General features: G+C 44.3%; 1 protein-coding gene across 1 annotated transcript in view; it reads left to right on the top strand.

Moving 5' to 3' along the window:
- Positions 1–19,514, top strand: part of WWTR1 (WW domain containing transcription regulator 1) — a 91,386-nt gene that overhangs the window by 49,773 nt on the left and 22,099 nt on the right. Inside the window, exon 2 of the mRNA XM_083739820.1 lies at positions 6,154–6,290. Coding sequence (XP_083595946.1) covers positions 6,154–6,290 — 137 coding nt within the window. The remainder of the gene's footprint in view (positions 1–6,153; positions 6,291–19,514) is intronic.

The raw sequence follows: 19,514 nt of genomic DNA, 5'->3' as shown, positions 1-19,514 counted from the left end.
GGAGAGGCCTGCGTATGGTGCAAGTTTTTTGGAGTCAGGCCAAAATTTATTTTTTATTTTTCTAATTTAACCCAGGAATTTTAATCTTCTACTTATTATTATTATTATTATTATTATTATTATTATTATTATTACATTTACATTACAGTGCAATTTAGTTTGCAAAATTATGTTGTATGCTACCCTGAAATCCAAATAGGATGAAGAGTAGTACAGAAATGTTTTGATAAATAAAAGAATGAACTCACTAATAGAGAGAGCGCCGAATATTCTTTTGTGACGAATAAAATGACAATAGGATGTTTTTCAGAATCTGCATTCTATTTTAAGGATGTCAGAAGCTGTAAATAACTTTGCAGTTAGGTACTCTTGCATCCTGTCATTGTTGTTTTGAGACCTTACTGTACTGGCCTTCACTTACCTGGCCTAGAAGCCCCTTTTTGAGAACCACATGCTCCTGTTTGCAACCAGGAACTGTGACAGAAGCCCGACACGCCTGCAGAGCAGGTTTGCCTAACCTGCTGCTGACACAATACTTGCGGATTGCTGTCACCGACCAAACTTCAGGATTTACCTGTCTTAAGCTTATGCGAAGATTTTGTTCTCTCTTAAAGTTTGCCATGAATTATGCTGGGTTCGTACTCCCCCCCCTCCCTGTTTTTACCCCTGTAAAGGATTTAATCCCTACAAATGTTTGCCTTCTTTTTCAATCAATAATGTGGCAGTTTCGTATTGCTTCAGTGACCTCCCTTTTTCAGACGCATCCTGGTTCCAGCACACTTTGAATCAGGGGTGAGGAACCTTTTCTCAGCCCCGGGGCCACATTCCTGTGGCTGTAGGGATAAGAGGCAAAAGTGGCCAGAGCTACAAATGTGAATTTTAGCTTGGTACAGTAGACCTTGCACTCGCACAACCAGGCACGCAAGAAGCATTTTCAGCGTTAAAGGACATATTCCAGCTAGGCAGAAATACTCAGGGTGTGTGCATGATAATGGTCAGATTTTGGGTCAAAATCTGTACATTCACAAACCGAAGTTAGTTTTACCCGATGTACCGATTTTGTTTATAACCGTGTATAGAATGCTTACTTTTGCCAAAGAAAGCAAGGAGCAATTACCGTATTTTTCGCTCTATGAGACGCACTAGACCGTAAGACGCACCTAGTTTTTAGAGGAGGAAAACAAGAAAAAAAATATTCTGAATCTCAGAAGCCAGAACAGCAAGAGGGATTGCTGCGCAGCAAAAGCAGCGATCCCTCTTCCTGTTCTGGCTTCTGGGATAGCTGCGCAGCCTGCATTCACTCTATAAGACGCACACACATTTCCCCTTACTTTTTAGGAGGGAAAAAGTGAGGCTTATAGAGCAAAAAATATGGTATTCTACGTGTCTGAATACATGGATAGTGAATGACTCTCTTGAATCCAAGTATAAAAAGAATCTCTCTCCTTTTTTCATACTTGCCTCAGCTTTCTTGGCCTATAAAAAGCCTTAGACTTTTTTTCCAGGGATAGCTGAAATTTGGGGGCTAATTATAAACCAGTCTTTAAAAATAAATAAGCAGCTTTCCGCACCTTATGAAGGTAAGCCAAGTTTGCTAAGTGCAGCTTTCCCTTGAATTCCTTGAACTAGGAGCACATTTAGATGTATCTCAGAGTGAGGCCGCCCCTCCAAACAGATTCCACCTCCATGCTCTTGAATGAAGTTGAAATGCTTTTTCTTCGCCAGGATGGCACCAGAAGGGCAATTCAGGGCACTCCCTGGCTTCTAGCTTCAGGCAGTTTGAACATCTAATGTTTGCATGGAACATTCCTCTCTCTCTTGTGCAGCTGCAGAGTTTCAGATTTATGCAGACTGCACCTTTTGATCAGTTTTTCAGGCAGCGTCGCATACCTTCTGTTGCATCGTTTGGCATATTTGAGTCCCTGTTCCCTCTAGTTGAGCTCTGCATCGTATCTGGAAATCTCTGCAGCAATGCCCAGTTACTTGTTTCTGTCTGTTGGAAGTGAGTGCTCTGTGGATGCAAGCGTGGTCATTGATTGATTGACTGCAACGCCAGGTAATGACTCTCACATTGGGAAGAGGTATTGTGGCGCAAACACCACACTACAGATAGTTTTCTTCACCTCCCAGGACTTTTCAGTGAAGGCAGTTTATGTGCTTAACTATGAGTCACTCTGTTGACTAATCGAGTGAGGAGAGATTGAGCGATGCCCATGCATGTGAAACTTCAAGAATCATTGCTTACATGCTTTCAAACTTTTCATGAGGCCACTGGAAGCTCAGCAATTATGTGTTTGGGGTGGGGTGTTTGAAAGCTAAAGTTCTGAGAAGCCCAGTATACCTGACAGAGAGTGTTGGACAAGAAGCTGGGAGATGAAGGTTCAAATCCTCAATCAGCGTCGAAGATCACTGGGTGGCGTTGGTCACATCCAAACCACACATATAAAGCCTTCTCCCACCACTTAGACAGGCATGGCTTCTCCCAAAGAATACCAGGAACTGAATTTTGTCAAGGAATCACTCAACAGCCTTAACAATCTACAGTTCCTAGGAGTCTTTGGGGGGAAGCCATGACAGTCAAAGTTAGAACATCTCTCATTCTAACAACCTGAAAGCTATCTCTGTGTTTCATGTGTCCGCTCTTGCTTTTTCCTTTCTGTGTGACCTCAGCTTCAGTACAGTGGTACCTTGGGTTAAGAACTTAATTCGTTCTGGAGGTCTGTTCTTAACCTGAAACAGTTCTTAACCTGAGGCACCACTTTAGCTAATGAGGCCTCCTGCTGCTACTGCACCGCCATAGCACAATTTCTGTTCTCATCCTGAAGCAAAGTTCTTAACCCGAAGTACTATTTCTGGGTTAGCGGAGTCTGTAACCTGAAGCGTCTGTAACCCGAGGTACCACTGTACTTTGTGCTGTTTTGCTTCCTTATTCCCCCCACCCCCAGTAGCTAAGGAGGGACAGGAAGCAGCTGGCAGGGCTCAGCATTTCAAATCCCTTTGCAGAAAACAGGGGCATTTCCAGTGGCTTTGGTCCAGATTACATGAAGGGTTAGAGTATTGGCTGGCAAAGAGGAGCAAAACAAAACACCAGGCTCTGCGGTTCCTTCCATTCTCAATTGGTGAGCGAGAAAGCAAATGCTGCAGCAAGGGAGTGCTGTGTGACAAATGTGTTTCCCAAAAGAGTAGATATCACTTGGCGCTGTGACATTTACAGCATGCCAGCAACCAGGGGTGGGGGCAGGAAGAGGCTATTGCCGAAAACAATGGCTGCTTTTAAAGTGGCCGCATTGTTAAAATAAGCCTTTGCAGTTGCTCCCTCTAGCATTTATTGGAGGTAGGTCTAGTATTTTGGACCTTGTCCAAATATTGATTGATTTTACTTATACTGTATGTTGCTTTCCCACAGCAACCTGTGCTACAGCAAACATTCAATACACCAGAACACTGGAAATACATACTATATATGTATATCTAGGCTTAAATTGCATAAATACAAGGCAAAAATGAAAGTTAAGCAACAATAAAGTTTCTGGTACTGGCCAAGGAATGTTTCATAAATGCAGTTCAGAGGAGAGGGGTAGATGCCATACAGCTGGCATACAGGCTAGATGACATAGGCTCTCACATTTCTCCTCCAATTACAGCAAAATTCAAATGGCAGGGTGGGCAGTGATGGCAAGTCTTTTCCGCAGCCTCCTGGAAGTACCAACAGCTGGTGCAGGTCTTATTGCAAATATGCAGGGGAAACAATAAAACAGTGCTCACCCTTTTTTAAGGCCCATCAGCATATTTGGGTTTTAGGCAACACACCCTCTGGTCACTTACCCCTCAGATCAGCCCCATACCGAACAACAGAGAGAAAGTATGTGCATACTCACATTATTTTCCCCTAGGGATTGGGGTGAAAGTAAAATCTACTAGAATTAATCTAAGTCTTGGGGAACAGGTAGAGCTGAACAAGGAAGTAGGAAAAGTATTGCTCTTCGAATTCTCCTTAATCTCTATGTGCTTTTCTTGGGGAGACGGGGGCGTTCAGCTCCTTTGCGGGAACCATGGGAAGACCTCAAGGGCACCATTGTGCACACGGGCACCATGTTGGCGGCCCTTGTGGTAAAAGGTTCAGCTACCTTTTGGACCTCAGGAAGAAAGCTGAGTTTTGAATGGAGGTGCTAGGTTGGATTTTAAACAGCTTCCCTAACTGAGTTCGGTGATTTACAACTTGCAGCCAAGTTGTATGTTTTCAGTAACATTCCTAATTTCTCCTAAAATCCCAAGCGTGTCACCGCCTGCAGCTTTTATCTTTTTTATGCAGGAGAAAGGAAACTTCTATCTGCTTAATTACTGGCTAAAACTAGTATGGCAAAAGAATATGGTGAAACACTGCAATATGGAGACTGTTGTATGTTCATCAGCCCTCAATGAATGGAATTTAAGTGTAAACCTGTCTTTACGTTTTGAAACTACCAGTTTATTCATTTCAGAATTTGGTTTTTGGAAAGGAGCTCCCAGGTTCAGTCCTTGGCATTCCCGGTTTTGGGGGCGAGCACTTAAATATGAGCAAGATCTCTTCTCCAGAATCAAGTGAACTTCTGCCAGTCAGTCATTGCTGATTTAACAGTTGGATTTCTGATTCTAAGAACTAGTTCGTGGAAAAAATATGGGCATGGCTCATTTAAGGCACTAAGACCAAATGGGCAACCAAGGAGAGCTTCATCGCAATTATTCTCATAAACATGCCTTTGGGAACCTATCCTTTGCCAAATTTGTAAACTTTATCCAGCAGTCAAATAGATATTAACCTACTCTCATTTCTGATAGAAGCATTCTCATTTAAGGTCATAATGTGGGTGGTGCTGTGGGTTAAACCACAGAGCCTAGGACTTGCTGATCAGAAGGTCGGCGGTTCGAATCCCTTGGTCCCTTCTCCTGCCAATCTAGCAGTTCAAAAGCACGTCAAAGTGCAAGTAGATAAATAGGTACTGCTCTGGCAGGAAGGTAAACGGCGTTTCCATGTGCTGCTCTGGTTTGCCAGAAGCGGCTTAGTCATGCTGGCCACATGACCTGGAAGCTGTATGCAAGCTCCCTCGGCCAATAAAGCGAGATGAGTGCCACAACCCTAGAGTCGGTCATGACTGGACCTAATGGTCAAGGGTCCCTTTACCTTTACCTAATACAGTCATACCTTGGAAGTCGAATGGAATCCGTTCCGGAAGTCCATTCGACTTCCAAAATGTTCGGAAACCAAGGCAGCTCCTGCAGCCAATCAGAAGCTGCAGCAGACATTTGGGTTCCAAACAACGTTTGCAAACCGGAACATGCGCTTCCGGGTTTGCGGCGATCGGGAACCAAAACGTTCGACTCGCAAGGCGTTCGGGATCCAAGGTATGGCTGTACTGAAAGAATCGCTCACAGGTTATTTTCACGAGGGAACTCTTTCAGCCCAATATATTATTCAAGTCTTTATTCTGAAATGAGTCAAAATCAGAGGGGGGTGGCGGCTTGGGAAGCTAAAGAATACAGGAAAGGCAAACATTGCATGGTGTCATACAAAGGGAGAATGAATTAGTATTGAAGGAAACCTTGAAGTGAGGAAGTGAGTCAGTCGCTGGAAGGAAGGGCATGTGAGACGTACAAAGTGAAAGTGACCTTGAGCTGCAAAGTTTGAAAATGTAGGGTAAAGGTGAAACCAAGCTTCGAATTACTTGTAAAAGTTGTGACAGAGTGTACTGTATATCTTTTCATATTCGAATGACTTCTATTTTTTTATTTATTATTATTCATAAGGCATTTACATTAGGGGGCACACAAACCAACCCAACATAATATTAGGGGAAATGAAGATAACACGAGAGAAGGATAGTGGGGGAAGAACAATCAGAGTACAAAGGCATATTGTTTAAACTGGGGTGTCCCAAACTTGAGTCTCCAGCTGTTTTTGGACTACAACTCCCATCCTCCCAAGGTAGCAGCACCAGTGGTCAGGGATGATGGGAATTTTTTGGATACTGATAAATATTACAGTTGTAAGACCTAGCAAAAGTTAGGGGGAATGGCTGACGTGCACAGATGGACAATCGGAGCTCTGGGTCATATTTGTGACTGAAATCTCCTCAGTTCCTCTCAGCCTAAAATGCCTGTGTTTCTGTTTTGCAGCCATATAGAGAAGATTACGACGTGGCAAGATCCTCGAAAGACCATGACCCAGCCATTGAACCACATGAGCCATCATCCTTCAGCCGCTTCCACCCCTGTATCGCAGAGATCCATGGCAATGTCACAGCCAAACCTGGGTGAGTAACAGGATGTTCAGAAAGGGCATTGGACTCTGTGCAAACAGCAGCATGATTCCAAATAATAAAAAGCTTCCCCTTTGATGGACACTCAGTATGACAGGTGGGGGGATGTTGCCTAACTTCTTGTGATTCATAAACTGATGTATTTTCCCTTCTGGGTTAAGGCCTTCATTGGGAGGCAGTGAGGGTGATATCAGAGGGCCGCCCCTCCTTGATAGCTGTTCCTGGAAGTCTTTCTTGGTATCAGGTCATAGTAAATGTGAACACCCTCCAACAGTTTTCTGATGAAAACAGGGATAACCTAAATAATAATAATAATAATAATAATAATAATAATAATAATAATAATATTAAACTATTTATACCTCACCCATCAGACTGGGTTGCCATTATGGGCAGGTTCCAACATATAAAAAAATAATAATAAAACATAAACATTAAAAAAACTTTCCTATACAGGGCTGCTCAGATGGCTCAGGGGTCAGATAACTCCAAACCCTCCAACATTTCTTCAATGAAAATAGGGATGTCCACGGGTGACGCTGTGGGTTAATCCACAGAGCCTAGGACTTGCCAATCAGAAGGTCGGCGGTTCGAATCCCCGCAACGGGGTGAGCTCCCGTTGCTCGGTCCCTGCTCCTGCCAACCTAGCAGTTTGAAAGCACGTCAAAGTGCAAGTAGATAAATAGGTACTGCTCCGGCGGGAAGGTAAACGGCATTTCCATGCGCTGCTCTGGTTCTCCAGAAGTGGCTTAGTCATGCTGGCCACATGACCCGGAAGCTGTATGCTGGCTCCCTCGGCCAATAAAGCAAGATGAGCGCCGCAACCCCAGAGTCGGTCACGACTGGACCTAATGGTCAGGGGTCCCTTTATCTTTAAGGGAAAGTGGGACATTCTGGGATCAAATCAGAAACCACTCTGGCTTCTGTAAATCAGAGATGTCCCTGGAAAATATGGACAATTGGAGGGTCTTAGTTTGTGCTATGTTTTACTTTGATAGAGAAACCACATTAACTTGTGAGTTGATGGTATGCATAACCATACACAGATAACTTGGGAGTTCTTCAAGTTCACTTTGTGGATCTGTGTTTGGATTTGCAACGCCAAACCAAATGAGTGTTATTTGTGCTACGACAATCTTCCTTTCTGTTTGCTTTCTCTTGGCAACTATCTCAGCAACTTTTATCTGGAGCATAAAGGGGGAGTGTGGGATTGCTCTCTGAGTCACTGGACAGTGGCAATTGTATCATGAGAATCAAATATAAAGAATAAACCTGAGTAAACCCCCGAAGGCTAGGGGACAATTAAGTGAGTCATACCAAATGGTAATAGTGAGCTTGCTTCCTGCAGTATCCTAAGGATTAGAGTGAGTAATACGTTGTTAAAAACTGAAATTAACACTCTTATTGCTTCACACCAATCATGACATAGCTGCCTATACAGAGGTTTGAATTGGCCTAATAATACATAGTAAAAATGGTAAGACCCCAGTGGAAGAGAAAGCCCATAATTGACAGACCCTCACCCCTCAGATGCACCTCTCGGCCTCCCTCACCAGATTGGTGTATGTACTTACTTAAGATACTTGCATACTTCTTTGCAAAGTGAATCTTTAGAATCACCTCCCATTTGAATTAGACTGATGGTACTGTGGTGTCTGCTAAAAATGAATTTTTCATAGGCCAGTTGACTGTAATAATTCTCCTGCTCATATGTAACCCTAAGCCAGACCATGGTTTAGTATGAATTAGCAAATATACAGACTGGTGGAAAGAAGATTGCAGCTGTTTTTCTTTTCTTTAGTGGTTTTCTTGCTGTGCTATGCTGAGTGAAGCCATGGTTTGGCACAGTATATCATCTGAATTAAGGCTTATGGTTTACCTCTCTCCAGACAAACCATGAGCTGTAACCTAGGTGTGGCCAGGTATTTGGGCCTAATGTTGGCTGCTATTGTGTTTATTCTTTAAGTTTTAACGTACTCTTTTTTTGTACACTGCCTTATGATGTTTACATGAAAAGCAGTACAGAGATTGTTTTAATAAATAACTAATACAGAAGGAAGCATTAAGAGATTATGACAGAAATCGCAATATGCTTCAGATTATGTGAGCCAAAGCTAACCAAACTAAGCAGATGAGGATGTATTCAAGTTTTTAGACAAATGCAAAGTTGTTATTTTGAATTAGTGAATATTAATACAGCACCTGAGCAAATGAGATTGGGGGAGACTAGGCTGTAATTCATATAGGGCTCTGGTTGGTTGGTTGGTTGGTTGGTTGCCTGTATAGTCCCATGCATACTCAGGTTAGACAATGCAATTACGAACTGCGATTCCAAGTACACAGAAAGCCTGATGGAGAATGCTTCCTGAATGGTTTGCCTGTTGTATTGCAGCCTGGGCCAATGTAGTCATTGAGAATGTGAGAAGATCCTACTGGATTAGCCAATGGCCCATCTAGTTCAGCATCATGATCTCCCAGTGGTCAACCAAATGCCTGTGGGAAGCCCAAAAGAAATTTCTGAGTGCAACGGTATTTCATCACATGAGCGTGCTATTTGAAAAAAGAAGTGACTTTCTCTTTATTAATCATAGCAGTTACAACCCCATTCATATTTACCCAGAGTTAGTCCAGTTGAATTCAGTTGGAGCTTCTTTGAGTAGATATGCATATAATTGCACTGCACACTTTTCTTTCGGGAATCGTAATTCTATGTAAAATCAGGATCTGAACTGGATTTTTAAAACCTAGTTAAGAGGAAACCTGATTAGCATTAACCATGGTTAATACCTACATGGATGTGACTACTAAGCTAGAGATAAAGCTGACAAGGGAAGAGGAGATTCATGCTGGAGGTGGGGGACCACAGCATACATTCCCAGACATTGAAAACTGCCTTATACTGAATCAGACCATTGGTCCATTCGTCTACTCTCAGTGGTGGTGGCTCTACAAATAGGGACACTCCCAGCTCTAGCAGGAGATGCCAGTATTGAGCCTGGGACTTTGTGTATGCAGAGCCTGTGCTCTACTGCTGAATTACGTTTTGTCTCCCAATTTGCAAATTCTGGTTTTCAGATCACTGGTGTTTGCAGTTCAGTGGCAGTAAGACCCATTTCCCCCCGGTCGTATCCCAATGCTGCAAAATCTGTTTTGTTGAGTTCATGTCAGGTATTTAAGCAAGCAGATTTTTTGGAACGCTGCTTGAGCCCCGAAGCCAGTTCTCTTGTGCCAACATCCCACCAGACAACACAAGCAGAATGGAAACTGGATAAGAAGTCAAAACCACCCTTCTGGCAATAGCTGGTTCAAAACCTTTTAGTGAAAGCAGGCTACACCTCTGTCTGTTGCCCTCGTGTTATTCAGCACCAGAGGAATTAAAAAATTCTTTTGAAGTTGTGCCATGAACAAGGTGGGGGCCTAGTTTTTTTCCAGGTCTGTGTCCTGGCCTGCACTTCCAATTACAAACACGTGTGTCTGTGTGTGTTTATCTTGCACTGCTTCCGATGATGAGATGGAAAGTTTGGCTCTTCCTGTATGGCGTGTTGCTTTTGCTTTATATCTCCCCTGCATCTATGTTTGCAGGGAAGCACACAAAAGTACCTGTGGAGGATCTATCAACAATAAAGCAACTAAACGGTAGTAACACTGTAGATAAGTCTTTAGGTAAAATGTGATTGAAATTAACAGTTGTTTTGCCTGGTTTTGCTTCTCCCCTTGTTTCTAGTCTCTGACTCATGCCGTAAATTTATGAGCTAAAGATCTCATATTCCCAGCTCAATATTTCTGAGATCTCTGCCGGTGTGTTTATCTCTTGTATTTCTTCATAGAATCATAGAGTTGGAAGAGACCACAAGGGCCATCGAGTCCATCCCCCTGCCAAGCAGGAAACACCACCAGAGCACTCCTGACATATGGTTGTCAAGCCTCTGCTTAAAGACCTCCAAAGAAGGAGACTCCACCACACTTCTTGGCAGCAAATTCCACTGTCGAACAGCTCTTACTGTCAGGAAGTTCTTCCTAATGTTTAGGTGGAATCTTCTTTCTTGTAGTTTGGATCCATTGCTCCGTGTCCGCTTCTCTGGAGCAGCAGAAAACAACCTTTCTCCCTCCTCTATGTGACATCCTTTTATATATTTGAACATGGCTATCATATCACCCCTTAACCTCCTCTTCTCCAGGCTAAACATGCCCAGCTCCCTTAGCCGTTCCTCATAGGGCATCATTTCCAGGACTTTGACCATTTTGGTTGCCCTCCTCTGGACACGTTCCAGTTTGTCAGTGTCCTTCTTGAACTGTGGTGCCCAGAACTGGACACAGTACTCCAGGTGAGGTCTGATGATGATGTATTGACATCTAGTGCTTATGGCAGGACCATCTTCTTAACTGCGTGCATTCAATTTACAATCCATATTGATACTGACACTGTCTTACATTGGGTCTAGATTGATTCCTTCTCCTAATATGGTTATATGCAAAGAACAGTTTCCCAGACTACAAGAAAAAACCACCTGTGTGGTGAAAGTATTCCTTCTTAAAGAGAAAAATGGTATAAGAACACCAGAAGAGGTTGCCAGATCAGGTCAGTGGTCCATCTTGTCCAGCATCCTGTTATCGCAGTCGCCAGGCAAAGGGCTATGGGAAGCCTGAGGCATACTACCTCTGACTGCGAAGGGAGAACACTGGCTGGTAGCCATTGATGCTTACCCTCCTTGAATTTGTCTCAATCTCTTTTAAAACCATCCAAGATGGTGGCACTCACTATTTCCTAAGGGAGCGAATTCCATGGTTCCACTATGGAATGGTCTGTTCCTTTGAGAACAAACTTGACAAGTCCACAATAACACCTTATGCAGAGAAACACAACAGCGCAGGCCTGGTGGTCCCAGCAACTCTTTCCAGTAGGTCTTGCCCCAATGAAACAGTTGCAAGCGCTGAAAGTCCCCACCTTCCCACCACTCTCTCCTCGGCTCCTCCTCCCCAGGGCCTTTCCCAAATAGTCGCAAACTGTGTTTGCACACAACCCATCTCTGTCCTGCTCTTTTCATTTCTCTGGATGTTCTAGGAGACCTGGTGGGAGGGGAGCTGGTTGCAGTAGGCGAGTGAGACTCCTTGGCTCCTTCAGCCTGCCACATCCGTGTCTCTTGCCCTCCATCTCCCTTCTCTCCAGCTTCCACTTCTGCCTCTGATTCTGGACTGCTCTCTGTCACAGCCTCTTCCTGCTCACCAAACCCTCTTGTGCCTTCAGCTTCTGACACCTTCTCCTCCCAGTCTGCTAACTCCTCTCCCTCTGACCATTCATTGTCATCCCACCAACAATCCCCTGGCTCTGAGCCTTCTTCCCCTGGGGGTTCCCCTGGCTGCCCCCCCCCCACTGCTCCTCTGCCTCCAGCCAATCCATGACAGAGCCTTCCAAGGGCCATGTGCCAATGGTGGATGGCGCCAGTGGTTAAAGTGGGTGGAACCAATAGTTTAAATGTTAACTTTGTGCAATAAGCTAGTTTCTACCCACATGCACCTCTGTATCCTCTGGGACGCAGGTGGCGCTGTGGTCTAAACCACTGAGCCTCTTGAGCTTGCTTATCAGAAGGTTGGCGGTTTAAATCTGCACAATGGTGGTAAGCTCCCATTGCTCTGTCCCAGCTTCTGCCAACCTAGCAGTTCGAAAGCACATCAGTGCAAGTAGATAAATAGGTACCACTGTGACAGGAAGGTAAATGGCCAGTAGCAGTTTAGTCATGACCCGGAAAGCTTTCTGTGGACAATCGCTGGCTCCCTCGGCCTGAAAAGCGAGATGAGCACCGCCTTTGACTGGACTTAACTGTCCAGGGGTCTTTTACCTTTACCTTTACACTGTATCCTCCAAGCAGACCTTTGGAATGCAGAGCAGATTCTCTGCTGCTGAGCTATGGCCTGTGTACCTCCTGGTTTCTTTTCCTAGAGGCCTTGCTGACACCAAAATGTTCCCCCTAATGCTACTTTGCCTTTCCTTCCAGTTGGCAATTCCGCAAGAAAATAAGAAGAAAGTGCTCCCTCCCCCTTTCTATCCTTTCCAACCGAAAAGGAATTCTGATCTGACCTTCCTACTTGGCAGTCTGCACCGTTGGCTTGCCAGACAGGCTGTAGGCCTCTGCAATTGCTGTTGTGACGTGATTGATGGGCGGCAAGTAGAAAAGCTGGTCTGGTGTTTGAGCTGGATGCAAGGGGTAGAAGTGTCAAAGGACAAAAGGCCCAATGAGTTGCCGTTGAGTCGAGAACCATGCCACACCGGTTCTCTGGGACAGCTTTCTATATCCAAAGTATTTTATCCTTTGGCTTCCGCCGGCAGTGTTGAACTAATGTATCGGCCACTCTTTCTCTGTCAGCCTTCTTGGCACTGCAGAGTAGGATTTTTGGCCTGGTTCTCATGTGCAGATGACAGCAGAGTGGCTCTTTGAAGTGCAGCCACTTGGAGAGAGCTCTGGTTGGTAGGCTCCCCTTTAAAAAGAAAAGTCTTATAGTATCTTCAGGACTAGCGGCATAAGTTTCCATGGACTAGAGCCCACTGTATCAGTTGCATGAAGTGTTCCCCTCTGTTGGCAGATTGCATACACACACAATAAGGGTGGTAACCAATAAAGTCGTTCTATTCATGCAAGGACATCTTCTAGCACTATGGTAATGGTAAAGGTAAAGGGTCCCCTGACTATTAGGTCCAGTTGTGACCAACTCTGAGGTTGCGGCGCTCATCTCGCTTTATTGGCCGAGGGAGCCGGCGTACAGCTTCCGAGTCATGTGGCCAGCATGACTAAGCCGCTTCTGCCGAACCAGAGCAGTGCACGGAAATGCTGTTTACCTTCCCGCCGGAGCGGTACCTATTTATCTACTTGCACTTTGATGTGCTTTCGAACTGCTAGGTTGGCAGGAGCTGGGACCAAGCAACAGAAGCTCACCCCGTCACGGGGATTTGAACCACCGACCTTCTGATCGGCAATTTCTAGGCTCTGTGGATTAACCCACAGCGCCACCCGCGTCCCAGCACTATGGTACTTCCCTGCAAAATCTTCTCCAGAGTGTTGGGTGAACTCCCAGAACAGATCTGGGGTATGTGGAGGAAGAAGAGAGAAAGGAGGTTCCATTGAGCAAGCTGAAGTCCTTGCATGAAGGACACAACTCTGTGGATACAGCCCAAACTGTTTGTGAATGGAGATAGATAGATATACCCTAGGATTGGCATATGTTCCGAGTTTCCCAGACATAGCCGGTATTTGGCCCTTGTAAACAGTGTCCGGGTGGAAATTGCTGAAATGGCCGGGAAAATCTGGACGTATGGCAGCCCATGTAGAAAGTGTAGACTTGGGTGAATTTCGTTTTTTTTAAAAAAGCTAAAAAACTCATTATTATTATTATTTGAGATTTTGTGTCACTTTTTGAAATATGGCAACCCTATATACACATAACCACACACACACAGGTATGTGGGCACCCTCTGTGACAGCTCCCTGCAGCAGTGTTTTCAAGCAACTGCGTCATGCTAGCGCAAACTGCATTAAAAATGGCTTGCATTATCTTAATGAGAATCGGCGCACATGGAGCTGCTTCACACATAAATGCAATCATGACATAGATCTGCCTTCATGCAGCTGCATTTCAAGTGGCCACCCACACTGCTATTCATGTATGAGGTTTCCCCCCCAGCTAGGATTACGATTTGATGTGCTCGATTCTTGGCTGATAAATAAGAACTGAATTTGCAAAAAAAGCATTCTTATGAATGCAGACAAATGGAAACCTCTCCATTACCAGGTTTGCAGCAGCGCAGCAGGAGGAGAAGTGGAGGAAGAACACCACTCCTGCCATTTCCTCTCTGGAAGACAACATGCTCACATTAGGCTGTGTGTGTGTACATGTGCACATGTGCAAGATATATGTGCTATATATTTGTGTGTGTGTGCATGTATGATGTGATATAGATCTTCTTCTTTTTCTTTGGCGATCACTCATAGCCGAGTAAGATTGTCTTCCATAAACATGGTTTTAACAATGAGTCCGTAAGTGACTGTGGAGGCCAATTCTGGATCCACACGTCCTTCCACAGTGGGGACATTGGTTTTCGGGCGGGAGTTGATCACGGTGTGGATTTGCCAAGCTTGCCTTCCTCTTAGCATCCTGAGTTTGAGTGTCTTCAAAGCCCATGACACCTTTGGTAAAGACTGTTCTCCAACTGGAGCGCTCACAGGCCAGTGTTTCCCAGTTGTCAGTGTTTATACTACATTTTTAAAGATTTGCCTTGAGATAGTCTTTAAACCTCTTTTGTTGACCTCCAGCATTACGCTTTCCATTTTTAAGTAGAGTAGTTGCTTTGGAAGACGATCATCAGGCATCCGCACAACATGACCAGTCCAGCGAAGTTGATGTTGAAGAATCATTGCTTCACATAGGCACACTTTACAATTGCCTATGCTGTATTTTTCACAGCGGGTGGGGGAAAAGGAGAGGCAAGGAAAACACAAGCCTCTGCTTCTGCCCCTCCAAACTGCCTTGAAAGTGCCCACCTCGAGTGGAAGAGATAGGGCAGGCTTTCTCAGGCTTGGCTCCATCAATACTTTCCACCCATTCTGACTTATATTTTTCTCTTTCTTCAAGTCACCAGGAAATCATACAGATAAAAGCATAGTGCAAACCTCTGTTAACAACAATGAGTGGGTGAACCACACTTTCCATATCCTGCCGTGATAATATGGGATGTGACCTTCAGAGGTGGCGATTGTTCAGATCTGGGTACATTAGTCATGTGGAACTTCCAGAAATAAGGAGAATGAACTTACCTTTGCCAAAGCTGGTGTTCGCTACAACAGACCTGAGATTTTGAGAGAGCACGCCCCAGCCTCAGCTCTATCGTAGCTTCACCTGCGCTGTGAAAGCTCTTCCAGTTTCAATCTGTGTTTGATCACTGCAGATCCTGAAATGAACTGGCAGGTGCCAGATGGGGATTGTGATGAATAATAGAGTTTTCAGGTGATGGATGTATAATTACTGAGGCACCTGAATCAACTTCTGCCCCATTTTGTAGAAAGGCTTTTCCTTTTCAAAAATGTTTTATTTTTCATTTTCACATTTTACGATATAATCCCACATCTGAGTTAGCAGACCCAATTGAAATATCCAGTCATCAATGACCCCCCTTTCTGTGGTTAATTTTGTTACATCTTTCCCCACTGCATATTCAGTTCATATCTTATCCACTAATCATCCTTTATGTTCTCTTTAAGTTATTCTCACTGCACATTTTTATATCAGTCCTGCTAGTGATTTCAGTTGTTTACAGTAATTCTCCAGATAATCAATAAATATTCCCCATTCTATATTAAAACATCTCTCTTCTTGGTTTCTTAATCTTCTGCATATGCCATTTCTGCATATACCATCAGTTTTTGTTGCCAGTCTTCCTTAGTTGGAACTGTTTCTTTGTTCCATAAATAATTTCCTTTGTTCTTTGGGTATCTCCAAACCTATTATTCCTAAGAAAAAAGCTTCTGGGTTGTTTTTTTTTAAAACAAATATTATTTTCAACATTTTTTCCAGCTTAATATACATCATTTCTACAGTGGAAATGTGTTTCCTTTCACTCAGTTGATGGAAAACCAGGCTGAAAAGATTTTGCTTCACAATCAGAGGGTTGGCTTTAGACATACCTACTTTCTCAAATGTGATCCTCCAGATGTAAGCGGCAATATATGTGTGATGTTTAGTGGGTAGAGACAGCCCGAGAGAAAAAGGCCTGAGTTCAAATCCCCACTCAGTTATCTTGGACCAGTCATCTTTTCTCTTGACCTAACCCCATCTCAGGGTGGAGACACCTTGAGCGCAGAACAAATTGCATAAATTTGAGTGCACCATACTGTAAGCATCAAGCAATTACATGAAGCCTATCCATGTCAGAACTGTCACCAGAGACAGGCCAGAACTGGTGTGCAAATGTGTACACAATTAGAAGGTTAAAACAGAGATGGACAGACTTTAGACTTGTGGGAACTTCCTTCTTGATTACTAGAAATTCTGAAATTCACCAACAACGAACCAGGCGAGAAAAGGTCTCCCGGGGGACAGAGTCAATTATCTACCCCACTTCAGTGAGCCATACAAATACAAAATCTATAAATACAGATCTGCACCTGAAAACTCAACACAACACAACACAACTTAAAACACAAATCTTAAAACCAACCATCAGAGCACCACACAGACCTGGCCAAAAGCAATATTAATATGCATGTTTTGCAGGTGAGGGCCATAGAAGCTGACAGGTAAATGATTGGCAGAAGGCCATGACAGATAATCCTCCCCTCCTTTCAATTTTGTGTGTTAAATAATTGGGAGTAGGAAACTTTTTACTGATCTTCTTCAAATCTTCCAGAAATTTACCAGTGGATTCTTCAAAAAAACCCCTAAACTTCTACCAGCCTCTGTTGGAAGGAGGAATTGAACATTACACCACTTCTGTGGGGAACAGGTTTTTGGGTGGCACTAATTTGGCAAAGTAAGGTCTAGAGTAATTTTGGGTAGTAATTTCTAGTGTCTGCCACATTCAGGTATGGAAGGGAATTCCTGCTTCCATCTTCCCGCTTGGCTCATTTACTTGAGTCATTTGAAGCTATGTATGCTGCATGTATCTTGATGTGGAAAATCATGTTTTCTCTTAGAAGGGCTATGTGCATTCTGTGACTCTGCAGCTGGACCTCAAGCTCTTTGGGGAGACATTTAGCATCCTGAGCACCTTGGTTTTAGAAATACATGCTAAAAGCAGGCTGTTGATTCATAAGTCTGAAAAGAGAGGCATGACAGCATGTGGTCAATGCCTGGTGAAAATTTAGAAGCCAGGGTGAGAAATGGACTGAGTGGTGTTGGTTTTTTTCTGTGAGTGGGGCTCCAACACCCTCTATGTCTCCACCTTCACCATGGCTTGTGGAAACAAAATAAGTTGTGCAGTATGAGCAGAATTATTTAGATTTCCAAAAGATGCGCATGCTCCAAAACTTAGCTTTGTTTGGCACAGAATCTAGGTCACCTTGTCTCACAATGCAGACTCTTATATAGGGTTCGCGAGGTCCAATCCAGAGAGTGCAAAAATACCATTCATAAAACTGCATGCCAGTGTCTTAGTCTCTACCCCCCTCACACATCCCACAGCTCCACCTGTGCAATGAAGACCACAATCCTTAAAAAGCTATGCTTGTTATTAGCCCGATTGAACACCCTGGAAGTTAGATCTAAGTAAACGTGTAGGATTTTGCTGTCAGACCACAGTTTCCTATATGCAGGAAGCAGGTGTACTGCAGAAGGGCAACTCCAAGGTGCACACTTGCACACTGATCGGATCCATCCAGTTCTTGATGTGGCCTGCTGACCACCCGAGAAAGGTAATATGGCCGCAGTCTCTAAAAACCACCTGGTTAAAACTGTTTTGCAATTAATCCAAATGAGTGGCATTGCACCGGCATCATTTTAACAACCAACCACTGAGGATAGGAAATGGATGGTGTTTGCTGCGCTACACCTCTCTAGGTATCTGCTCCTAATGGACGGGAGTTTTCTTCATGGTTATTATTCTCCACCCAGAACTCCCGAGGAGAAGGTTCTCTGTGCACGTAGGACAGTGCAGTGTGTTTTTATTTAATACTTTACAGATTTTTGGACCATGGCATGCTCCAAACTGAAAAGCAGTATTTTTGCTGACCTTGTTGGAAGGCTAATGCTGTTTCTGGGAAGTAAACGAAACAGGCAGTTCTTTGTTGGCAAGAGCAGAGAAAGAGAGAGAGAGAGAGACACTCTCCCCCCCCCCCCCCCTTCACAATGTCGTGACTAAGTCAAAAGTGTAATGTGGCTGGGTTTTGCTTCTGCAGACATGTGTTTTTCATCAGACAGCTCTGCAGGACACTTGACGCTGGCCAGTTCGTAATGAACTATTCTGGGGGTGGGGTGGAGTACCTTTTCTATGGGGGCTAACCCACAACTGTACTTAGACTCTGCCGAGGCCAAAAGAATAAAAACTGCGCCAGCCATTTTAACAAATGCGTCATTGACGTTTTACACCTGTGCTGATGGGTGTCTCCTCCGCCTGTAGCCTCCGCTTTGCGTATATCCAGCAAATAAATCGCCCCTCTCCGCTGCCAAAGGAGCATTCTTGCTAATAGTTGTTAACCCTGCTCTGTGGTAAATTTGTACATGAAACTTACGAAGAATATAGCAAGGGCCTGTGTGAGGCCTAGTTGGAAAGTAAGTGTAGCTGAGTTTCCCAGTGGACTGAAGAAAAATCATCTTGCTTCAGTTTACAGTGCAAAACGAAAACACGGATGGTCACAAATCACACGTTAATCCTGGGACTTAGAGAGGTCAAGGTTGTCTCGTGTGAAGGTGGTTGTGGCCTTGTGATCTCATTTGCGTGCCCTTACTGATGGCGCTGAATGCCTTTGAATGCTCAGGTTTATCTTACTTTTCCTTCCTCCACTCCTCCATTGTCCAAGTAGGATTTGAATCCTAAAGCTGGACTTTTTGCAATAAGGAAGGTGATGAGAAAACACACTGCAAAGGGTCCGTACATTGTGCAACTCTTCCTGCGAATCAATGGGAACGAATGCCTGATAAATAGCCAATGTTGTCTGACTTCCCCACAAGCTTTGTGTAAGCAAGTCAGAACGAATGCTAAATAAATAGCTTATCTGGAAGTGGCCCAAGTGAGGTCGCTTTCCAGCTGGTGCCAAATGAGATCACTTCCCTGTTTCTTTTCCTTGCTCATGAGTCAGGGGGCCAGGAAGGTCAGAGGCACTTAATGCTTCTGAAAACCAGTTGCTGGAAGTCACAAGAAGGAAGGTGCTCTTGTGCTTGGGTCCTGATTGCTGGTTTCCAACTGGCACCTGGTTAGCCACTGTGAGAACAGGATGCTGGACACGATGGGCCACTGTGACTGGCCTGATCCTGCAGGATCTCCTTACGTTCTTAAAATATACTTGAAACTCATGGGCCTTTTGAGCCCCTGTAAGTCTCAAGTTGGGTTTAAAGCTGCTTCATAGCCAGCAAGAAACAAGGGCAAAAAAATAGGCAGATTTGCTGAATGCTCCAGACGTAGAAAAGGCAGCCCTCTTCTCACAGTATGAATGGTGGGTTCTGCCCTGAGGACGATTTCCACCTCGTAGCCTGCAGAAAGGCAAGGGGAGGACATTGGTAGCCAGCCAGCGAGATGCC

The sequence above is a fragment of the Podarcis gaigeae genome (genome assembly GCF_964106915.1).
Source record: "Podarcis gaigeae genome assembly, chromosome: 5".
Taxonomy (NCBI): domain Eukaryota; kingdom Metazoa; phylum Chordata; class Lepidosauria; order Squamata; family Lacertidae; genus Podarcis; species Podarcis gaigeae.
Note: the sequence above shows the minus strand (reverse complement) of the source record. Positions and strands in the feature narration are given on the sequence as shown.